Source organism: Squalius cephalus (assembly GCF_949319135.1).
Source record: "Squalius cephalus genome assembly, chromosome: 12".
Lineage (NCBI taxonomy): Eukaryota > Metazoa > Chordata > Actinopteri > Cypriniformes > Leuciscidae > Squalius > Squalius cephalus.
In genome coordinates this window covers 34,588,580-34,607,714 of record NC_137133.1, presented here as the reverse complement: position 1 = coordinate 34,607,714, position 19,135 = coordinate 34,588,580, and the positions used below count along the sequence as shown (strand labels likewise).

The window sequence follows — 19,135 nt, the reverse complement described above, 5'->3', positions numbered from 1 at the left end:
TGGGTTAATAAAGCTGAAACTAAAGGACATTGGAAATGTAGTTACATGAAATAAAAATGTTTAAGTGAAAACTTTGATTTGTCTTATTAAACAAAATATTAAACTTTTGTTCAGGCTGACACCTAATTAGCATACTGGAAACATTAACAATCGGGTGTCATGTACTATTTTTACCTCTCATTTTCCCCGTAACACTGCAAAGGCAGTCAAAATAAAACAAGGGGAAAAATATAATAAACTTTATCCTGTAAATGTGTCCATTCACAGCTTCAGTACATAATGCAGTAAATAAATTCAATAAACAGGATTCTGCCTGTGCATTCTTATTGTATTAGTTATTTAAGTGTAGATCCACAGCAAAATACTTTGCACATTATCATGGATAGCAAGATTGCGAATCAGCTCGAGGATGCCATTTTTAAAGTCACGATGAAACGGAAGTAGCGACAGATCTTCCGTATTGTGATGTGCAACAGATATTCGAAAAACGGTCCGTCTTTTTCCCCCAGGAAGATCCATTTATGACATTTCGATTAAACATTAAACAGGTCAAACATTTAAAATTGAAACGTGCATGGATTAATTGTTTAGAATAAGAAAATTCAGAAAATGTTCATTTCACGACTTTAAAGCGAAGATTAAAAACAACGACCGGCACAAGAATATTTGGTTCGCACCTTTATTTTGTTACAAAAGAAAAGAGACAAAGAGTCAAATAATATGTTAAGTTCCAACCACACCAGTTCACTGTTTTTCTGCATCCGCCTTTGTTTGTTCGCTCTTCTCTTTGTCGTCTTCGTGGTTGCTATCACTCTCGCTGTCGCTGCTGCTGCTGCTGCTGCTGCTACTCTCGTCATCATCGTCGCGATCGTCATTTTCATTTTCCTTTTCCTTCTGTTCTCTGTGGGCCGCCGGTTCCTCCTCTTCGGGTTCTGAGCTCTCCTGCGGTTCCTTCCCTTGAGGAACCTGCTGTTCTTCTTCTTCTTCCTCTTCTTCCTCCTGCTCTTCCTCAACCTGCTGCTGTTTCTTCCACATCTTGGCCATGGCCAGCAGTTTGAGGTTGGGCTGATTGGCAGCATCCTCTGGGAAGATGTAGTCGTAATATTCTTCCCAACCTGCATCCGACTAATAAACCAATGACATCGTGTTAGGTATGACTAGTTGACGCAAGAAAAAACACCCACAAAACAGACACGAAAAGACTCTCACCCCATCCTCCGCTGTGATCTTCCTCCTCTTCTTCACCTTCTCCGGCAGGAGTTTCTGGACTCTGTCCTTGTTGGCCAACGATCCAAACTCCTCCTCATAGTCTCTCCAGGACTCCAGGAGCATCAGACGTTCCTCCTTCTCCTCACAGCCCTGCATACTCTTATTGGCCTCCTCGTAGATTTGTCTGCATCGCTGAATGCGGTCGTCGCTGTCAATCGACATCTCAAACTGGGCATAACTGATCCAGACCTATAATACGACGAGAGTGGGATCAAATGAGTCAGATATGCATTTAAAATAAGCATGTTGTGTTGCCGTAATTTTGATTGCTTACTTTGACATGTTGAGTCCGCTGTAACAGTCTCTTGTACAGTCCTCGTGTGTTGTCGTATTCTTCTTGCTCGATCTCAAAGTCGATGTATGACTTCCACAGCACCTGACGTGAACAATACAGAGGAGAAACAGTTAAGAATCACTTTAACCCAGTAAAGCCTGACAAATTAAATAATAATCGGATTTCTTTTTTTAAATTGAACCTTTAAAAATACAAAAAAGGTAGAAAACGTGTTTTATGTTGAGTACCCTATTTGATACAAAAGGATTTTATGGCTCATACAGTCCGATATAGTGAGAATATGGAGGAGAACACATCTTAATTTTATTCAGAGGTACAAACTAAGCCAAAATATGCAATTTGGTGGACTTCTTGATATTTATATGGCCAAAAAGATACAATTCTGATAGCTTGTAAATTAATGAGATCTTTATAACAGACTACTTGCATAAAATCACATAAATATCGGTCTTCGCTCTATATTTCCCAATTATACGTCTTAGTAAGATGATATTTCAGTGCTTAGTTTTATGATCAAAGCTCTGTAGTTTCAAAACATATCGCAATAATTAAAATTATGATCGAGACATGAAAAAAATAAACGTTCCAAAAGCCTGATGGATGGTATTATATACTCACATTTGAACATGGTCTGAACCAGACTTTGATCAAAATTAAATGGGGAAATGGCCTTAAAGGGATGGTTCAGAGTAATTTCAACCAAGGGTCCTTTGCACCATGACCTCGAGCATTCTTGGAACTGGGCGTCGTTACACTACATCCTTATGCATCGCTTTCTGCCAGGACTTTTACGGGCTTTTCCCAAATCACAGAAGTGACGTCGACGTCCGGGTTAGCAGTAGCATAAGCCGTCAGGCAAGTGTTATTTAAATAAACTCCTGATGTACTTACAAACTTTCCAATGCCTCGTTTTAGGAGTACAGAACCTATTTGTACTGCTGTAGAAGTTTGGTACCATTCTGGGCATTATTAGTGGGGTAATTTACGAGATTAAACCTTGGATCCATTAGTGCCTGCACTAAGCCATCCGGCTGATATCTCTAAATAACCTCTAACTTTAATAATGTTCAACCAAGGGAAAAAAGGCTTCTGGGGGGGTGTTTGGCTCGAGGTCATGGTGCAAAGAACCCTAGGTTGAAATTACACCGAAACATCCCTTTAAACTTTAACATGACTTGACGTTCTGACCTCTGGCATGTCCAATCGTGGTTGTCCAATGGCCAGTTCAAATATAGCTCTGGCCCGTTCTGTGTCTCCCAAGATTGTCTCCAGCTCAGAAAACTTGATCCAGGTGGTGCAGTTCTCTGGACTGAACTCCAGGTACTTCTCGTAGAGCTTCCTGCAGCGGTCAAACTCCCTCAACTGAAGCTCCAGCTCAATGTAGCCTTTAAACAGTTTGTTTTTAGGACATTTTCCAATGGATGTGCCCTGATAGGACAGAGGTCAGAGGTTATATACACTACCTTATAATAAACTTAAACCATTCAAAAGTTTGGAGAACATTTTTGAATGAAGTCTTTCAACATGATGCTTGCCTTAGAAACACCAATAAAAACCTGAATGTGATCTACTGACATCAGACAATTGAAATTACCCGTAAGTCATGTTCACTACCGTTCAGAAGTTTAGGGTCGTTACAATTATTTATTGTTTTTGAAAGAAGTCTCTTCTGCTCGCCAAGGCAGTATTTATCAAAAATACAATAAAAACAGTAATATTGTGAATTAATATTATTTTATTTAAAATAAATGTTTTCTGTGTGAATATACTTTAAAATGTAATTTATTTCTGATATCAAAGCTGAATTTTCAGCATAATTTCTTCAGTGTCACATGATCCTTCAGAAATCATTCTAATATGATGATTTGCTGCACAATAAACATTTCTGATTATTATCAATGTTTAAAACAGTTTTGTGGGGAATATGATAAATATTTTTTCAGGATTCTATGAAAAGAACAGCATTTATTTGAACTTTTCTAATATTATAAATGTCACTTTTGATAAATTTCATGCGTATAAATACAATGCGTATTTCTTTCTTTCTTTCAAAAAAAAAAAAAAGTCTAAATGACCACACTTTTGAACAGTAGTGTAAAAGTATATAAATCAGTTTTGGAGTGAAACACTTACCAGGCCTCGTCTAGCATTCTGGAGGTTCTTTTGTCGGATTTCAAACTGCCCATATAAGAGCCAAATCTTGGCAAATGTAAACTGAGAATGAAAAACATGTATAATTAGAAAACTATTTAAAAAATAATTAAACTTAGACATTGTAGCTACAGCATAATGTAAAATCCTTTCAGTCAAGCACAACACTGTCATTTTTTCAGCTCTTGACATGGTTGCAAACTCTCCAAAAGGGAGCACAATAAATAATTTTTATGAAGTTTATTAGTTCACCACAAATGACATGAGGTTGTGTAAATAATGTTTTTAACCATTAAGACGATGATAAGTTTACCTTTTTGTGTGGAATAACCTCCAGACATGCCTGGTACACCTGCCTCGTTCTCTCAGGGTCCTAAACAAACGCATTACATCAAACTCTGCCTCATGTAATTACAAGACTTGACTGAATGCTGAATACTTCAGCTGTCTATCATACCTTGACCTCCAGCTCCTCATAGAGAGCGTAGTTAATCCACAGGTAGATGTAGCGTCTCCAGTGTCTCTTCTCTTGGATGGGGGGTATGTTGGCTATCGCTCTCTCATACACTTCTCTAACCGTGTCCGCATCTGCGTCACTCTCCACCAGGCGCAGGTAATCAAACCAAGCATCATAATTATGTGGGCTGGCCTATACAGGAGGAAATTATGTTAATAAGCAACAATGAGTCGTTAAGAAAGAAACTGATGCTTTGCATTTGTGTAAAACTACAAACTGGTTTAGCAAAGACCAAATAGTTTCCATCCTCAAAGAATGACAGAAACACCACAGATTAAACTCTAACAATATTCAGAAAACCCTCAAAGATGATCTGAAGTTGTCTGGAGAGTCTGAGGCATATATATATATAACTTCAGGGCATTTGGATATTCACTTAAAATGTGAGTCTTGACCAGGGGCCTTATTCACAAAGCATTTTATCTCACCACTAGGAGTACTCCTAAATCGCACTAAAAGATTTTAGCTAGGAGTTTTCTCTTAAAAGTTATTCACAACACCTTTCAGACCTACTCTTAGTAAAGAAAAATGACAACTCCTAAACTAAGAGTGAGTCTTCGTTGCTATGGATGACGTCATTACTCATGCACGAGCTTGACTGAAGTGACCACCTTGATTGGCTGATGATTGTAACGCGGGAATGATTCCTAACACCGCCCCTACGATGATGAGTGACAGGTGACAGGTCTGAGAATGCGTGCGCTACACAAGTAGTGCGAAGGACGGAAGATGATGAATAACTGAATAAATAGCCTAAATGAATAAAGAGTAAGGCAAAACAAATAGCCTATAGCCTAATGAAACATATGGATTGATGCAATATCTTTGCAACATTATTGAATTAATCTGTCACTATATGCCTCTGCCTACGTTTGCAAAGAGAAGAACATTTTAATTTGATTCACAGTGAAACGTTACAATTAGTTTACATGCAAAGAGTAGCCTAGTTTTGGTTGTTGTTGGTGGTGTTATTGCATCCCTAGTTATGCCTACAATGCAGAATTGTTCCCTCGCGATTGGAAGCTCCTGTAGCCGCCGCATACGCATTTCAAAACATCGCAACGTGAAATGCCACAAAAAGCGGTTTGTGAAGGTCTTAGTGAGTTAGGAGTCCTCTCGACTTCTTTTAAGCTGTCCCAGGCTTAGGTGCTACTTTTAGGGCTAAAATGCTTCGTGAATTACTCTTAGTGAAAAAAATTAGGAGTCCTAAAGTTAGGAGTGACACGCCCATTATTTTTAGGAGTTGCTCTTAAATTCGCCAGTTAGGAGCTACTTTTAGCCTTAAAATTCTTTGTGAATACGGCCCCAGATGATTATATAATAATAATAAATATAATCATGCTTTACCCACCTTGACTTCCTCTTCATACTGAAACCTCCTTTTGCTGACGATCACGTCTTCGATTCCTCTCCTGTCTCCAAACCTCTTCTCAAACACTGTGTAGTTCTTAAACAGCTCCTGGGCCTGTTGCTTGGGGATTCGGTCCAAAGCGTATTTATAGATGATGCGAACTCTCTCAAACTGAAAGACACAAAGCGAATGGTCACGCATGAAAAGGAAACATCTAGTTTATTGGATGACACGAACACAGGATGTCATACCTCTTTCTGCTTCTCCTCAAATCTGGCAAAAGCCACGTAGAGGCTCTCGCTGATGTGATCCTCACCAAAAAACTCCACGGCTCTCTCAAACACTTTCCTCCCGAGAGCGATGTAGCCGTGCTTATCTTCAAAGTTAGCGTACTTGATCCAGTTCTTCACTTCAGGATGGACCATCACGAGTGCTCTGCTGTTAAGGAATGTATCTACATTTTTTACCTAACAGCCATTCAATCTCAAAAGAGAAATGATTTAATAAACATGATTTAAATGCATTTTTCTTTTCTTTTTTTACATATTTCAAAGTAGCTTTTTCATGTTATTGTCTATAATATCTTAATGTCTTCATGACTTATAGTCACATTTAGCAGATTAGAACTGGGCAATCGTATTTATTTATGGCAATGGCTATATTCATGGCAAAATCAGCAGTATTTCAATTTTTTTTTTTAAATTATGATTACAATATAATTTCAATACATTGTTTACAATAATTTGACAATTTTGTCTTAAAAAAAACCAATCGATATACAAAAACATACATATACATATAAAACAACAATAGTAATAACAACAATTATATAGAATCTTTCAATTTAATATTATGATTGATTAAAAATGTCTATTAATATATTTTCTGAAAAAACATTGTCTAATATCATTTAAAAAAATGTTACATTCTATTAAAATATGTTTTACACTCAAGAAATTCTTATACAAATCCCAAAACAGCTTCTCTTCCCCTTTCAATAAATATGAATGAGTCACTAAATATCATGAGACTCAATTCTACATCTAGTATAAACAACCTGTAAACGATACAAGCAATCAAACAGTTTAGGTATGTTATATAGAATATAGTGTATATTTTCACTACATGAGATTACTGTATGTATGTGGATAAAGCTGGACAAACTTACATATCCAACTTTATACAGAGCTGGATGATAATATAGTTACATTTTGCAAGAAAATAAATTAAGCCACTGGGATTTACTATTTAGTGTGTGTGTGTATATATATATATATATATATATATATATATATATATATATATATATATATATATATATATATATATATATATATATATATATATATATATGTGACCCTGGACCACAAAACCAGTCTTAAGTGTAATTTTTTTTAAATTGAGATTTATACATCATCTGAAAGCTGAATACATAATCTTTCCACTGATGTATGGTTTGTTAGGATAGGACAATATTTGGCCGAGATACAACTATTTGAAAATCTGGAATCTGAGGGTGCAGAAAAATCTAAATATTGAGAAAATCTGCTTTAAAGTTGTGCATTTCTATTGGCGATAGTGCTGCATCCATTCACAAAAATAAATGTTTTATATATTTAATGTATGAAATTTACAAAATATCTTCATGGAACATGATCTTTACTTAATATCCTAATGATTTTTGGCATAAAAGAAAAATCGATAATTTTGGCCCATACAATGTTTTGTTGGCTATTGCCACAAATATACCCGGGCAACATAAGACTGGTTTTGTGATCCAGGGTCACATATATACATATATATATATATATATATATATATATATATGCTTAACGTGAATGTACTGTATGTATCCGAATTCCGGATAAAGTTTTATATAACATTTCAGAGTAAAATAGATCATTAATGAAAGGATATAATTCTCATAGATGCTCCGGGCCTTGTCCACCTCCTTATAGCGCAGCTCAAAGTTGATGTAAGAATGCCAGGCCTGTTCCTCCGGCTCCCACTCCATCCAGCGCTCAAACACCTGCCTGCAGCCGGCAACGTTCCCCAGCATCTCCTCCATATAGGTGTACTTGTACCTGGTGCATAAACATACGAGTCACAAGAAGAAAAAACAGAGTATCTTTGTCTGAATACATTATTGTCTATATTAACAAGTCACGACTGAGATTTAAAAATGTGATGATTACAGGATTTCTGAGTACTGGGTATATTCGGTTCTTTCAAACACTTCCGTGTGTATCTGTGTAAGCGCTCTGTGAAGAGCATCAAAGGTCTGGATTGACAACTCAACTGTATTTAAATGTGCGATTGAATCCAAAACTGCAATGATTGACAGTGATATAACCACAGCTACAGACGGGACAAAACAATCTGATACTATACTTCAAAACAAATCTGTGCATTAAATCTTAGAGTGTAAATGCAAACTAATAGACTTTCTAAGAAATGTGTATGTGTTTCTTGTCCATTCTATTACTAATTTTTCACTTGATCTTTTTAAAAGCAATGTTTATTTATAAACATTTCAAGGCTACATGCATTATAAATAATAAAATCATTTAATTTAATATTTTTATTTTCAAGTAGTTCAAGAAAATAGTTCCAACAGTTTTTGCTATGGTACCAAAATTAGTGCTGAGAATCTGGAATTTTGGTACCATGACAACCCTAATATAATCATGAGGAGAAAGCGTACCAGAACTGATTCACACGGGGCAGGATGGTGATGGCTCGGTCCCAGATGTTGCGAGAGTGGTTCACCTGCCGGTTCTTCATCTCCATCTCTGCATACTTCAGCCACAGTGTGATATTGCGGTGATCCACATCGAGCGCACGCTCGTAGATGGAGCGAGCTCTGAAGACAACGAAAAGAAAAAAGTTAAGGAAATCACCTCCAGTCCACAATTCAACCAGTCGGCGCTGAACAGAAACTCACCTCTGGACCTCTTGCAGGCTCTCCTCCCATTGTGCGTACTTGATCCAGTTGCTGATGACAGTTCTGTTCTTCCTGATGTTGTCTTCAAACGCCTGAGATGAGAAAGAGAAAAATTAACTTTATTGATTTCTTTGGTTTATATAGTACAGGCCAAAAGTTTGGACACATTACTATTTTTAATGTTTTTGAAAGAAGTTTCTTCTGCTCATCAAGCCTGCATTTATTTGATCAAAAATACAGAAAAAAATGTAATATTGTGATATATTATTACAATTTAAAATAATTGGTTTTCAATTTATTATACTTTAAATTATCATTTATTTCGGTGATGCAAAGCTGAATTTTCAGGATCATTACTCCAGTCTTCAGTGTCACATGTGACATCCAGTCAATCACATGATCCTTTAGAAATCATTTTAATGTTCTGATTTATTATGAGTGTTGGAAACAGTTCTGCTGCCTAATATATTTGATGAATAAAAGGTTAAAAAGAACTGCATTTATTCAAAATAATAAAAAAATTTTTTTAATATAAATCTTCTTTATTATCACTTTTTATCAATTTAACACATCCTTGCTGAATAAAATTATTGATTTATTTTAAAAAAAATAAAGAAAAAAATTACTGACCCCAAATTACTGACCAGTAGTGTTTTTTTCTTTTCTTTTCTTTTTTTTTTTAATTCATCAAAGTATCGTAAAAAGGTATCAGAGGTTATGAAAAAATATTAAGCAGCAGAACTGTTTCCAACTTTGATAATGAATCATCATATTAGAATGATTTCTAAAGGATCATTTGATAGACTGGAGTAATGATCCTGAAAATTCAGCTTTGCATCACCGAAATAAATGATAATTTAAAGTATAATAAATTGAAAACCAATTATTTTAAATTGTAATAATATATCACAATATTACATTTTTTTCTGTATTTTTGATCAAATAAATGAAGGCTTGATGAGCAGAAGAAACTTCTTTCAAAAACATTAAAAATAGTAATGTGTCCAAACTTTTGGCCTGTACTGTATATATATATACATATATACATACATACTATGATGGTATTGACAAAACCATGGTTTCTGGACACGTACTTTGGTAAAACCATATTTTTCTGGACATGTACCATGGTAAGGTCATGTTTTAAACTATGAACCATGACAATAATATGTTTTATTGCATATACATTGCTAATGCTATGCTTTTTGAGGCATATGCCATGACAAAACAATGTTTTCTAGACGTGTAATATGGTAATACCATATTTTTCTGGACATGTAACATGGTAAGGTCATGTTTTTAAACCATGAACCATGATAATATGTTGTATTGCATGCACATGCTTTTTGAGGCATATATCACGACAAAACAATGTTTTCTGGACATGACGTAATAAGGTAACACCATGTTTTGGACATGTACTATGGTAATACCATATTTTTCTGGACATGTCATGTCAGGCACATACAACACCATGTTTATAGTATACCATAGTAATGTCGTAGTATTGCCATGGTGCATGCCCAGAAAACATGTTTTATTGCATGCACCTTGCTAATATTATGTTTATGAGGCATGTTATGAACCATGTTTTGGAAATGTCATGTTTATAAAACATGAACCATAACAATGTCATGTTTTATGCCATGTACCTTGCTAATGCTATGCTTTTTGGGGCACATACCATGACAAAACCCTGTTTTCCAGGCATGTACCATGGTAATTTCATGGTGTTGCCATCTTACATGCTTTAAAAACTAATTTTATCGTAAATACCTTGCTAACATTATGTTTTTGGGGCACATACCATAACAACAGGATGTACTATGGTAATACCATATTTTGGCCAATATCCTGACATGCTAATAGTAAACATACAGCACTATGGTATACATCAAGTACCATAGTACTATATTTTGATACCATGATGTATTTTTGCAACATAATGTCGTGATCATATTGAGATATGGCGCTCATACCTTTCTCTTCCTCAGCTTATAGTCGTTGAGCTCTTCCTTGTCTGTGATCTTCTGTTTGGGTGGAGGAGGCAGCAGCTCTAGTTCTCTCTCCTTCGCCTCTCTGAGCAGCTGCTCTGCGGTGATTTGCACCTCCGCAGGGGCTTTATTCTTCACCTGAACACACAACGTGCAATAAATACACATGTAAACAATGTTTGACACGTTTAATTACAACTCAAAATATAATATAGCAGTTGTTTACAGAGGAACACAACACAACAACTTCACGTTGTTTTAATGCTAATGCTAACTCATCAAACATTATTTGTTACCTTCGCCACTTTCGGGATCCTCTGTTTACCCGCCGCGGTGGACGCCATGATTATCACGCTCCTGTCACTTTGGTATAAGGAACCTTTACGTGTTTATTTAAGTTTTTAAACTTCGATAACCCGCTAAAGCATTAGCGACGTTTCAATTCCGTGTGTCGCGAGTCGCGTCCGTCGTGACGCGCGCTGTAACCTTTGACTTCAGCTACGTCATAGAGTCCCGTCACCATGGTTACAGACGCTTGCTAACGGTTAGCGAACTGTAGATTAAATATTACGTGCAATTTACTGCTTTTAAAACACTGGTTTTTAGTATCCTCAAACGAAAGGTCTGTCTATATTGTCTTTATATTATACGTTTTTACAGTGTAAGTGAATGAACATTGTTTTTCATATTTAAAGTGACGAAGCTCAAACTAAACATACGTAATTGATCCAATTCAGTGTGTGTCTAAACGTTTGACTGGTCGTGTAGATATGAAAATAAAATTAAATAATTATTATTTTACAGCTACAACATAGTTTGTGTCTCTATGTAATCATATTTGTTTATTGTATTAGATTTGAAATGAGCACCATAACTTCATCCACTGGTGAAGCTGAAAGTGTGACTGTGATGAGGACAGAATGGTCTGATGCTGAAGAGATCGATCATCTGATCAGGCCTGCAGCTGTTGCTGTGTTTGGGAGACTCAATGTCATCCATCTTCTGTAAGTGTTAAGAGGCAGTCAGTTAAAATTAGTTTGTTAAAAAAAACAAAATCAAAATGAAACCATTTTCATACATACATGTGTGTGTATCGTATATATATGTCACACACCTATATTATATTTAACACAAACATATTTTAGATGTGATTAATCGTGATTAATCGATCTGACAGCACCTATATATATACAGTGGTGGTCAAAATTGATGGCACCCCTGATAAATATGAAAAAAAAAAAATTCTGCATTGTTTATCCTTTTGATCTTTCCTTCAAAAAATTCGCAAAAATCTAACCTTTCATTGAGGTAAAAGAATTGAAATTGGGGGGTAAATCACATTATGAAATAAATGTTTTTCTCTCAAAACGCTGGCCATAATTGTTGGCACCCCTAGAATTTTTTATGAGAAAAATATCTCGGAAGTATTTTCCCATTAATATTTACCTTCTTTAGCACACCAGGGTGACTAGGACCATGAAATTGTCCAGCTATGACTTCTTGTTTCACAGGAGTTTAAATATGAGGAAACACAAAGGCCAAATCCCCTTAATCATCCATCACAATGAGTAAAACCAAAGAATATACTGTAGTTCTGATGTGCAGCAAAACATTGTTGAGCTTCACAAAATAGAAAGTGGCTGTAAGAAAATATCTAAAGAATTGAAAATCCCCATTTTGACCATCAGGGCAATAATTAAGAAGTTATAATCAACTAAAGATGTTACGAATCTGCCAGGAAGAGGACGTGTGTCTATATTGTCTTAATGGACGGTGAGGAGGAAAGTTTGAGTGGCCAAAGACTCTCCAAGGATCACAGATGGAGAATTGCAGGGATTAGTTGAGTCTTGGGGGTCAGAAAACCTAAAAAAAAATTATCAAACAACCCCTACATCCCCACATGTTGTTTTGGGAGGGTTTCAAGAAAAATCCTCCTCGCTCCTCCAAAAATAAACTCCAGCATATTCAGTGGTCAGACACGACTGGATCTTCAAAAGGGACCGGATTCTGTGGTCAGATGAAACAAAAAAAAGGGCTTTTTGGCAGCAAACCCAGCAGATGTGTTTGGTGCAAACAGGGATGAAGAGTACCCCATGCCTACGGTTAAATACTCTGCTGGATCTTATATGTTGTGGGCCTATTTATTTGCTGGAGGTCCTGGACTTCTTGTTCAGATACATGGTATTATGGATTCTAGCAAATACCAACAGATAAAAAATCAAAACCTGACAGCCTCTGCTAGAAATCTTATAATGGGCCGTAGTTGGATCTTCCATCAGGACAACGGTCCAAAACAAACATCAAAATCAACACAAAAATGGGTAACTGAGCACAAAATGAAGCTTCTGCCATGACCGTCCCAGTCCCCTGACCTGATGAGTGGAGTGAACTGAAGAGAAGAAGCGCCAACATGAATCTGGGAATCTGAAGGATCTGGAGAGATTCTGTATGGAGGAATGGTCTCTGATCTCTGGTCAGGTGTTCTCCAAACTCATCAGGCATTATAGGAGAAGACTCAGAGCTGTTATCTTGGCAAAAGGAGGTTGCAAAAAGTATTTAATAACAGGGTGCCAACAATTATGGCCAGCGTGTTTTGGAGAAAAACATTTATTTTATAATGTGATTTACCCCCCACTTTCAATTCTTTTACTTCAATGAAAGGTTAGATTTTTGTGAATTTTTTGAATGAAAGATCAAAAGGATAAACAATGCAGATTTATTTTTTACAGCCATTTTTTATCATATTTATCAGGGGTGCCATCAATTTTGACCACCACTGTATATATATATATATATTCTTATCTGTATATATATTATCTTATATTTGATTAAGCTTGCATCATTGTTCGTTATTTTCCTGTTTATTACTGTAAAGCTACTTTGAAACAATCTATATTTAAAATGCGCTATATGATTTTGGTGTGGAATATGATCTTTTCTGAGCTGGATATTGTGAGATTTACCCATAGATTATATAAAATCAGGAAATGTTATAAACATTCTCAGTCAAAATCAGAAGTAGGTTATTGCTCAGACTTGTTTCTTTAGGCTTCTTTACACTGCTGATTTAAGGCTGCTCTGTGCCAGCTCACAATTCTGTGTAAAGACATAATGCTGCATAAAAGCCAGACTAAATGACACACCTCAGCTTTTGTAGTACAAAAGTACACTATTAAAACTGCTGTGTAAATGCATTTATGCCACAGTCTGTGTAAAGACACCGGATTGCCAGTTCAGAAGCACTTCTGTGCCATATTTAAAGTGTAAATTGGAGCATTATAAAGAATATTTTTGTTTTAATTTCTCATTGCAGTGAGAAAGCAAATTTAGCCGTGACCCTGAGCACCACTAAGAGTGAAGTGCTCGCCCATGCATCTTTCTCAGATCACCCCATTGAAGAGCTAGTGGATCAGGCATGCTGGGAGAATTTACTTCAGAATCATGTAGATGGCCAGAAATTCACTGTAAGCAAAGCAAATATGCCAAGGTGTCCATTAATATTTAACATATATTTTTGAACACCCCCTGATAACCTTGTTTCTCTTTGTTCCAGCCCATGAACACTCTTTTCCTGCGTCTTTTTGTGGCTCAGCCTGATTTCTCCATAGGGGGCGCTAAAGAGATAGTGAGGTAAAAGCAAACTCTTTTATAAAGGTGAACAGGCCTTGTGAAGTTCACCTAGAAGAATTACAGTTCGGCCCTTTTACATGAATACACACAGTCTGCTCATTGGTTTATATTTAACTTAATAAAACAAGACAGATTTTTCTATTGTTATTAGGTTAGAGTGAATATGACCTTAGGCAGCACAAATTGTATTGACTGTATAGCAATGCCTTCCTGTATCCACTCAATCATGTTATATCAAATTTCATGATCAAAGATTTTTATTTCCTTACAATATAACTTCTAGAACAGTTTTCAATGCCATTGTGGAGCTGGAATACATCTGCCTTCTGACTCCCTACAGAGGCTCACTTGGTAAGAATTTATATCACTTTGGATGTGTTTTGTATGCTGGCATTGACAGTAACATTGTTCAACGTGTTAAGGCATGTTTCTGTCATGCTTTTCATATCAGGGGCAGCACTGGAGAAGATCTTTGAACCCCTGACTCCTGTTAAGGAGGACGTTCAGTATTCGGCCTACGTCTGTCATCGACACAGTCACTGCCCTCGACTTCACATCCGCAGAGCCAGGTTTACAAACACTTCTCACTCACTCCTGGACTGGTGAATGTCATGGAAATAGAGAAGAACATGGCTGGGTCATATTTCACTGCATTGTGACATTTTGTTCATAAGAATTAAGCACATTAAATACATTTTAATTAAATATTTTATTTATATATATTTTGTGTATTTTATTAGATTTTTTATTAATATAGTAAATGTTAAAATATTGAATTACAATTTATATATATGTAATCTTTTTTAATTGTAAAGCATTTTAGTATCATGGTACTGTTATGCTGATTTAAATTTAAAATTGTTAATGTTTTCTGTATTAGTGATAAATATTTCAATATTCTTGTATCAGTGCAAAACTAATGAGAATCATCAATAAGAGCAATGAAAATAACAAAGAACTACAAAGTAAAACCTCCATAAACCGTACAATAATAGGGGAAATGTGCTTCATTGACATAAAATATAATGTCACAATTGAAAGAAATCGTGATGTCCTAAAATATTCATTTTCTCTGTGCATTTTCTCTATTTTTCTTCACTTGTATTTGGGGTGAAATATGACATAGCCATGTTTCTGTGAAATTCACTCAGACATTTGTGCATTTCATCTGGTGTAAAGCCGATCATAATCCACGTCTAGACTGTTTCTGTCCTGCTGCACACATTTTTTATCAATATAGAGTTTATACAGGACATTTGCAGCACAGCGATGAATTAAATTCCCGATGCAATAACTTCAAATTCCCCAGAGTAGAGGATCTCGATGACATCATGCACATATTTGCGGAGCAGATCACGCCACTGGTGGAGTCCCACGGGCCGTACTTCCTGTCTGAGCTCATCGAGGCTGAAGATGAGGAGAACCATACAGTCGTCTGTGAAGTTAGTCACGGTTGTTGTTGTTTTTTTACAATTGGGAGCTTATAGCATCTTTAGAGATAAACAATGAATGTGGATAATAAAGCTCAGATCATTTGGTTTAAGAAGAAGGTCATTTTCCTATGTGCACATGAAAAAAACATTTTTTTTTTCCTTAGACAACAAAATGGAGAGCAACTAGCGAATTTTGCATGCCTCTTGCTTCTATATATTGAAAAAAAAGTGGGGCAGAAATTGTGTTAGTTCGTGTTTTCTCAGGAATGACAGGACGACAGATCGCCCCACTCTCTCCCCTGCGGCGCATGCTGACATGTGTTCATGCAACATATGGCAGATGAGAGCTCATGCCCTGCCAAGACATACTCACACTGAACATATTGTGTCCAGACATCTGTAGCGGTTTTGCCTTTTGTCTGAATGTCCCGTCTATTCAGCAGGACAACTGTACTACATTGCCCAGGAGGATTACAAAAAACATTTTTTCCAGAGAAAATTCATAAATTATTACAGAGGTGTTGTTTTTCTAGGTCTTTTATGAGAGTTTTAAATTATATATGGGCGAATTTCATGAAATCTGTCAGGAACATGTCCAAGTCATATTTCACCCCAAAAATAAAAAAGAAATAGAAAGGAATTATATGTTTCTTTAAAAAAATTAAGCCTATTTAGTATCATTATTTTACACCAAAAAATGATTATCATATGATTAAAAAACTGTCATTTTTACTGTAATGCAAAAAAATGCAATATTAATCAAATTAAACTGTGTGTGTGTTCTTACACAGAGTGAAGGAGCTGTCGTAGGCTTTGTCACTGTAAGTGGTCAAATGGATTTGAAGCTTCTCAATCAGTGCTTTGAACTTGGAGCATTTGAAGGACTGAGAAAGACAAATTCAGCACATCATGAGGAACCACCAGAAGAACCGCAACCACTGGAGGAGGAAAACCATGTCACTGACGCCCAGGACTCTTCTGAAGCCAAAGAACCTGTGCAAGTGAGTTTCAAAAGACACGTTCAGCATGTTTAATGGTGCTCATTAGGGATCATTTATGTAGGATTTCCAGCTCCTTTACTAATCCAAATGAAATTCACAGGTTGAACTGACAGCAGAAAAAGAGAGTAAAGACGAGCCTACTGGCATATCTCAGGACAGAGCTAAACATCATCTTTGAGACATTTCTCACTTCTTTTGCATTTTAATAATGGTTACTATATTTAGGAACCATTATTAAAATGTGGTTCATGTCAAGTATCTCATGTAAAATGCCTATTTTTGTCTCTCTATTGATTTTTCTAACTAGCTAGAGTATGTTGAGTCAAGCATTAAAGACTCTAATCCAGACGGGCCTCCTAATGCATTCTGCATCCAGCTCTTCACCATGGAAAAGAAGTTTGAAATGAGGTAAGGACGTCTAGTACAGAGGGGGCGGGGCTGGGGGGGGGTGCTAGTAAATTCTACAAATAATGACAAAGAAATGGTGAGTAACACATTGAATTAAACTTGAAAATTTGAAGTAGGAAGGCTAAAAACCTACTCTAATAATCTTTGTTTCATTTACAACTTTTAGATATAATTTTTTACAGTGTAAAACCACCCAAAACATTGTAAAGCCTGCCAGAACATTCTAGCAACCAAGCCAGCTTAATTCAAGGTGTCATAGAGAGGGTGGACAGGTTTCATGAAAAAAACTCTATTATGACTGCTTTTGGTGCAAGAAACCATGACTTTAATGGGAATTAATGGGAAGCTATAAAAGTGTAAAAAAATATAGCTCCTCTAAAGTATGTTAGCTACCAAAAGTCAGTAGAATTTGTACTGGTTAAATGAAATTTGGCTAAATGAAAACTGTCTGGCCGAGCTCCAGTGGCTTTCAGTGAAGAGCTGTTGTAAAAATCAGTCTGAGTGTTATTTGGCTCCTGCTGAGCTGGTCTGTGTGCCACCTTATTGGCCAGCTGTTGTGGAATATGGAGGCCTGTCCCACACACAGAGCATGAACATGTAATTAATGAGTAGAATGCTTAAAGTGACAGCGGGACCAACTAGGCCACACTCGCTTTCTAGTGCCCAACATGGCAGCCTTTCTCATTGCTCTTACAGGACAGATGATGCTCATAAATGATCATTTCTGTTGTCGTCTTCTTTCCTCAAAGATCAGCCGATTTCTTGCCGTACCTGTTTAAACTGTTTCCGGTAAGTACATAAATCAGCTTATTAAAGGAATCACCCAAATACACTAGTATCAATTCACCCAAAAATTTAAATTGGCATCATTTACTCCCCCTTATGTTGCTCCAGCTGCTCTATGACTTTTTTTTTCCCTACAAAAAGTACCAAAGGTAGTTCATAGATTATTATGAATATTCATAGATTATTAAGTTTTTGTCATATCTGGAAAATAGCTGAGTGACATTCTTTAAAATATCTCCTTTTAAGTACTGTGAAAGAAAAAGTCATACCGGTTTAAGGCAACATGATTTTTAAAAAGTTTGGGGTCAGTAAGATTTTTTGCAAGAAACAATTATTTTATTCAGCAAGAATGCATTTTATTGGACAAATGTGACATTTATAAAGTTACAAAATACTTCTATTTCAAAAGAAATTTCTATTTCATTCATTTATGAAAGAATGCTGAAAAAAATTGTGTTTCCACAAAAATATTAAGCACCACAACTGTTTTCAACATTGAAAATAAAAAGATATGTTATTATAATTCAGCATATTATAATCATATTATAATCATGTGACACTGAAGACTGGAGTAATGATGCTGAAAATTCAGCTTTGATCACAGGAATAAATTACATTTGAACATATTATAATAGAAAACAGTTCTTTTAAATTGTATTAAGATTGCACAATATTTTTTACATCTGACATGTAACATAATAAATCTAATAAACATGATATTAATTGTAATGGTGTTCATGTTTTCCACAGGATCGGGACTTCTGTGTAATCTCAGTGCCTAAACTGACTCCAGATTTCCCACTGCTGCAGTCCTTCATCAGAGTCGCCCCTCGTGAAACCAGCATCTTCCCGCAGGAACTCTACCTGTGTCACCGCTGGGCTCTGCTCAGGTACACACACTCTCAATCATCTAAAGCAATCTCCAAAGGAAGCATCCATTGTTCCTTTTCTTGGAGATGAATTGTAAAATGAAGCATGGTTGAAACCATAATGTACTAAAAGAACAATACTGTGGCCTTGAAAACCAGATTCAAAAGATCATCTACTGAAGATAAATCAATTATTCTGTGTGTTCTAACATATTTGCCAGTCGTTTTTTAATCACGGGGCAACATTTCTACATTCATTAAGAAATTAATTCATTACTTATAAAGATCTTTTAATGTTAGTTAATAAAAATACAATTGTTTATTGTTAGTTCATGTTAACACGGGTCCATTAGATCATATTTACAGATACAACTTTTGATTTTATTAATGTATTAGTAAATGTTGAAATTAACATTAACTACTGAATGAATGCTTTAGAAGACTTTTTCATTGTTAGTTCATGTTAACTAATGTAAATGGAACCTTA

General features: G+C 35.9%; 2 protein-coding genes across 3 annotated transcripts in view; one reads left to right on the top strand and one right to left on the bottom strand.

Annotated features, from left to right (window-relative positions):
- Nucleotides 1-35: 35 nt before the first annotated feature.
- crnkl1 (crooked neck pre-mRNA splicing factor 1) lies at nt 36-10,994 on the bottom strand. Its single transcript, XM_079888003.1, has 14 exons — nt 10,818-10,994; nt 10,507-10,659; nt 8,528-8,619; nt 8,288-8,446; nt 7,501-7,667; nt 5,835-6,013; nt 5,584-5,754; nt 4,173-4,364; nt 4,029-4,088; nt 3,698-3,778; nt 2,753-2,992; nt 1,544-1,645; nt 1,210-1,458; nt 36-1,125 (listed from the first exon to the last, which is right to left on the bottom strand). The coding sequence occupies exons 1-14, from the start codon at nt 10,863-10,865 to the stop codon at nt 745-747; spliced, it is 2,274 nt and encodes a 757-aa protein (XP_079744129.1). The 5' UTR covers nt 10,866-10,994; the 3' UTR covers nt 36-744.
- A 34-nt stretch (nt 10,995-11,028) lies between these two features.
- The window catches only part of cfap61 (cilia and flagella associated protein 61), a 31,103-nt gene continuing 22,996 nt past the window's right edge, over nt 11,029-19,135 (top strand). Inside the window, exons 1-11 of one of the 2 annotated variants that reach the window (XM_079887980.1) lie at nt 11,029-11,065; nt 11,376-11,525; nt 13,835-13,985; nt 14,075-14,151; nt 14,435-14,502; nt 14,603-14,720; nt 15,461-15,593; nt 16,376-16,585; nt 16,893-16,993; nt 17,743-17,782; nt 18,530-18,669. In XM_079887980.1, the coding sequence (XP_079744106.1) occupies nt 11,383-11,525; nt 13,835-13,985; nt 14,075-14,151; nt 14,435-14,502; nt 14,603-14,720; nt 15,461-15,593; nt 16,376-16,585; nt 16,893-16,993; nt 17,743-17,782; nt 18,530-18,669 (1,181 nt within the window). In that variant the 5' untranslated portion in view covers nt 11,029-11,065; nt 11,376-11,382. The other variant, XM_079887981.1, reaches the window with a different exon arrangement.

What these genes read in the sequence shown, in the direction of transcription:
- crnkl1 (XM_079888003.1), bottom strand. Translation starts at nt 10,865, where the DNA reads ATGGCGTCCACCGCGGCGGGTAAACAGAGGATCCCGAAAGTGGCGAAG. An exon ending in ATAAGCTGAGGAAGAGAAAG is followed by an intron (nt 8,620 to 10,506) that starts GTATGAGCGCCA and finishes TTCTCATCTCAG; the next exon opens with GCGTTTGAAGACAACATCAG. An exon ending in AGAATGCTAGACGAGGCCTG is followed by an intron (nt 2,993 to 3,697) that starts GTAAGTGTTTCA and finishes CTGTCCTATCAG; the next exon opens with GGCACATCCATTGGAAAATG.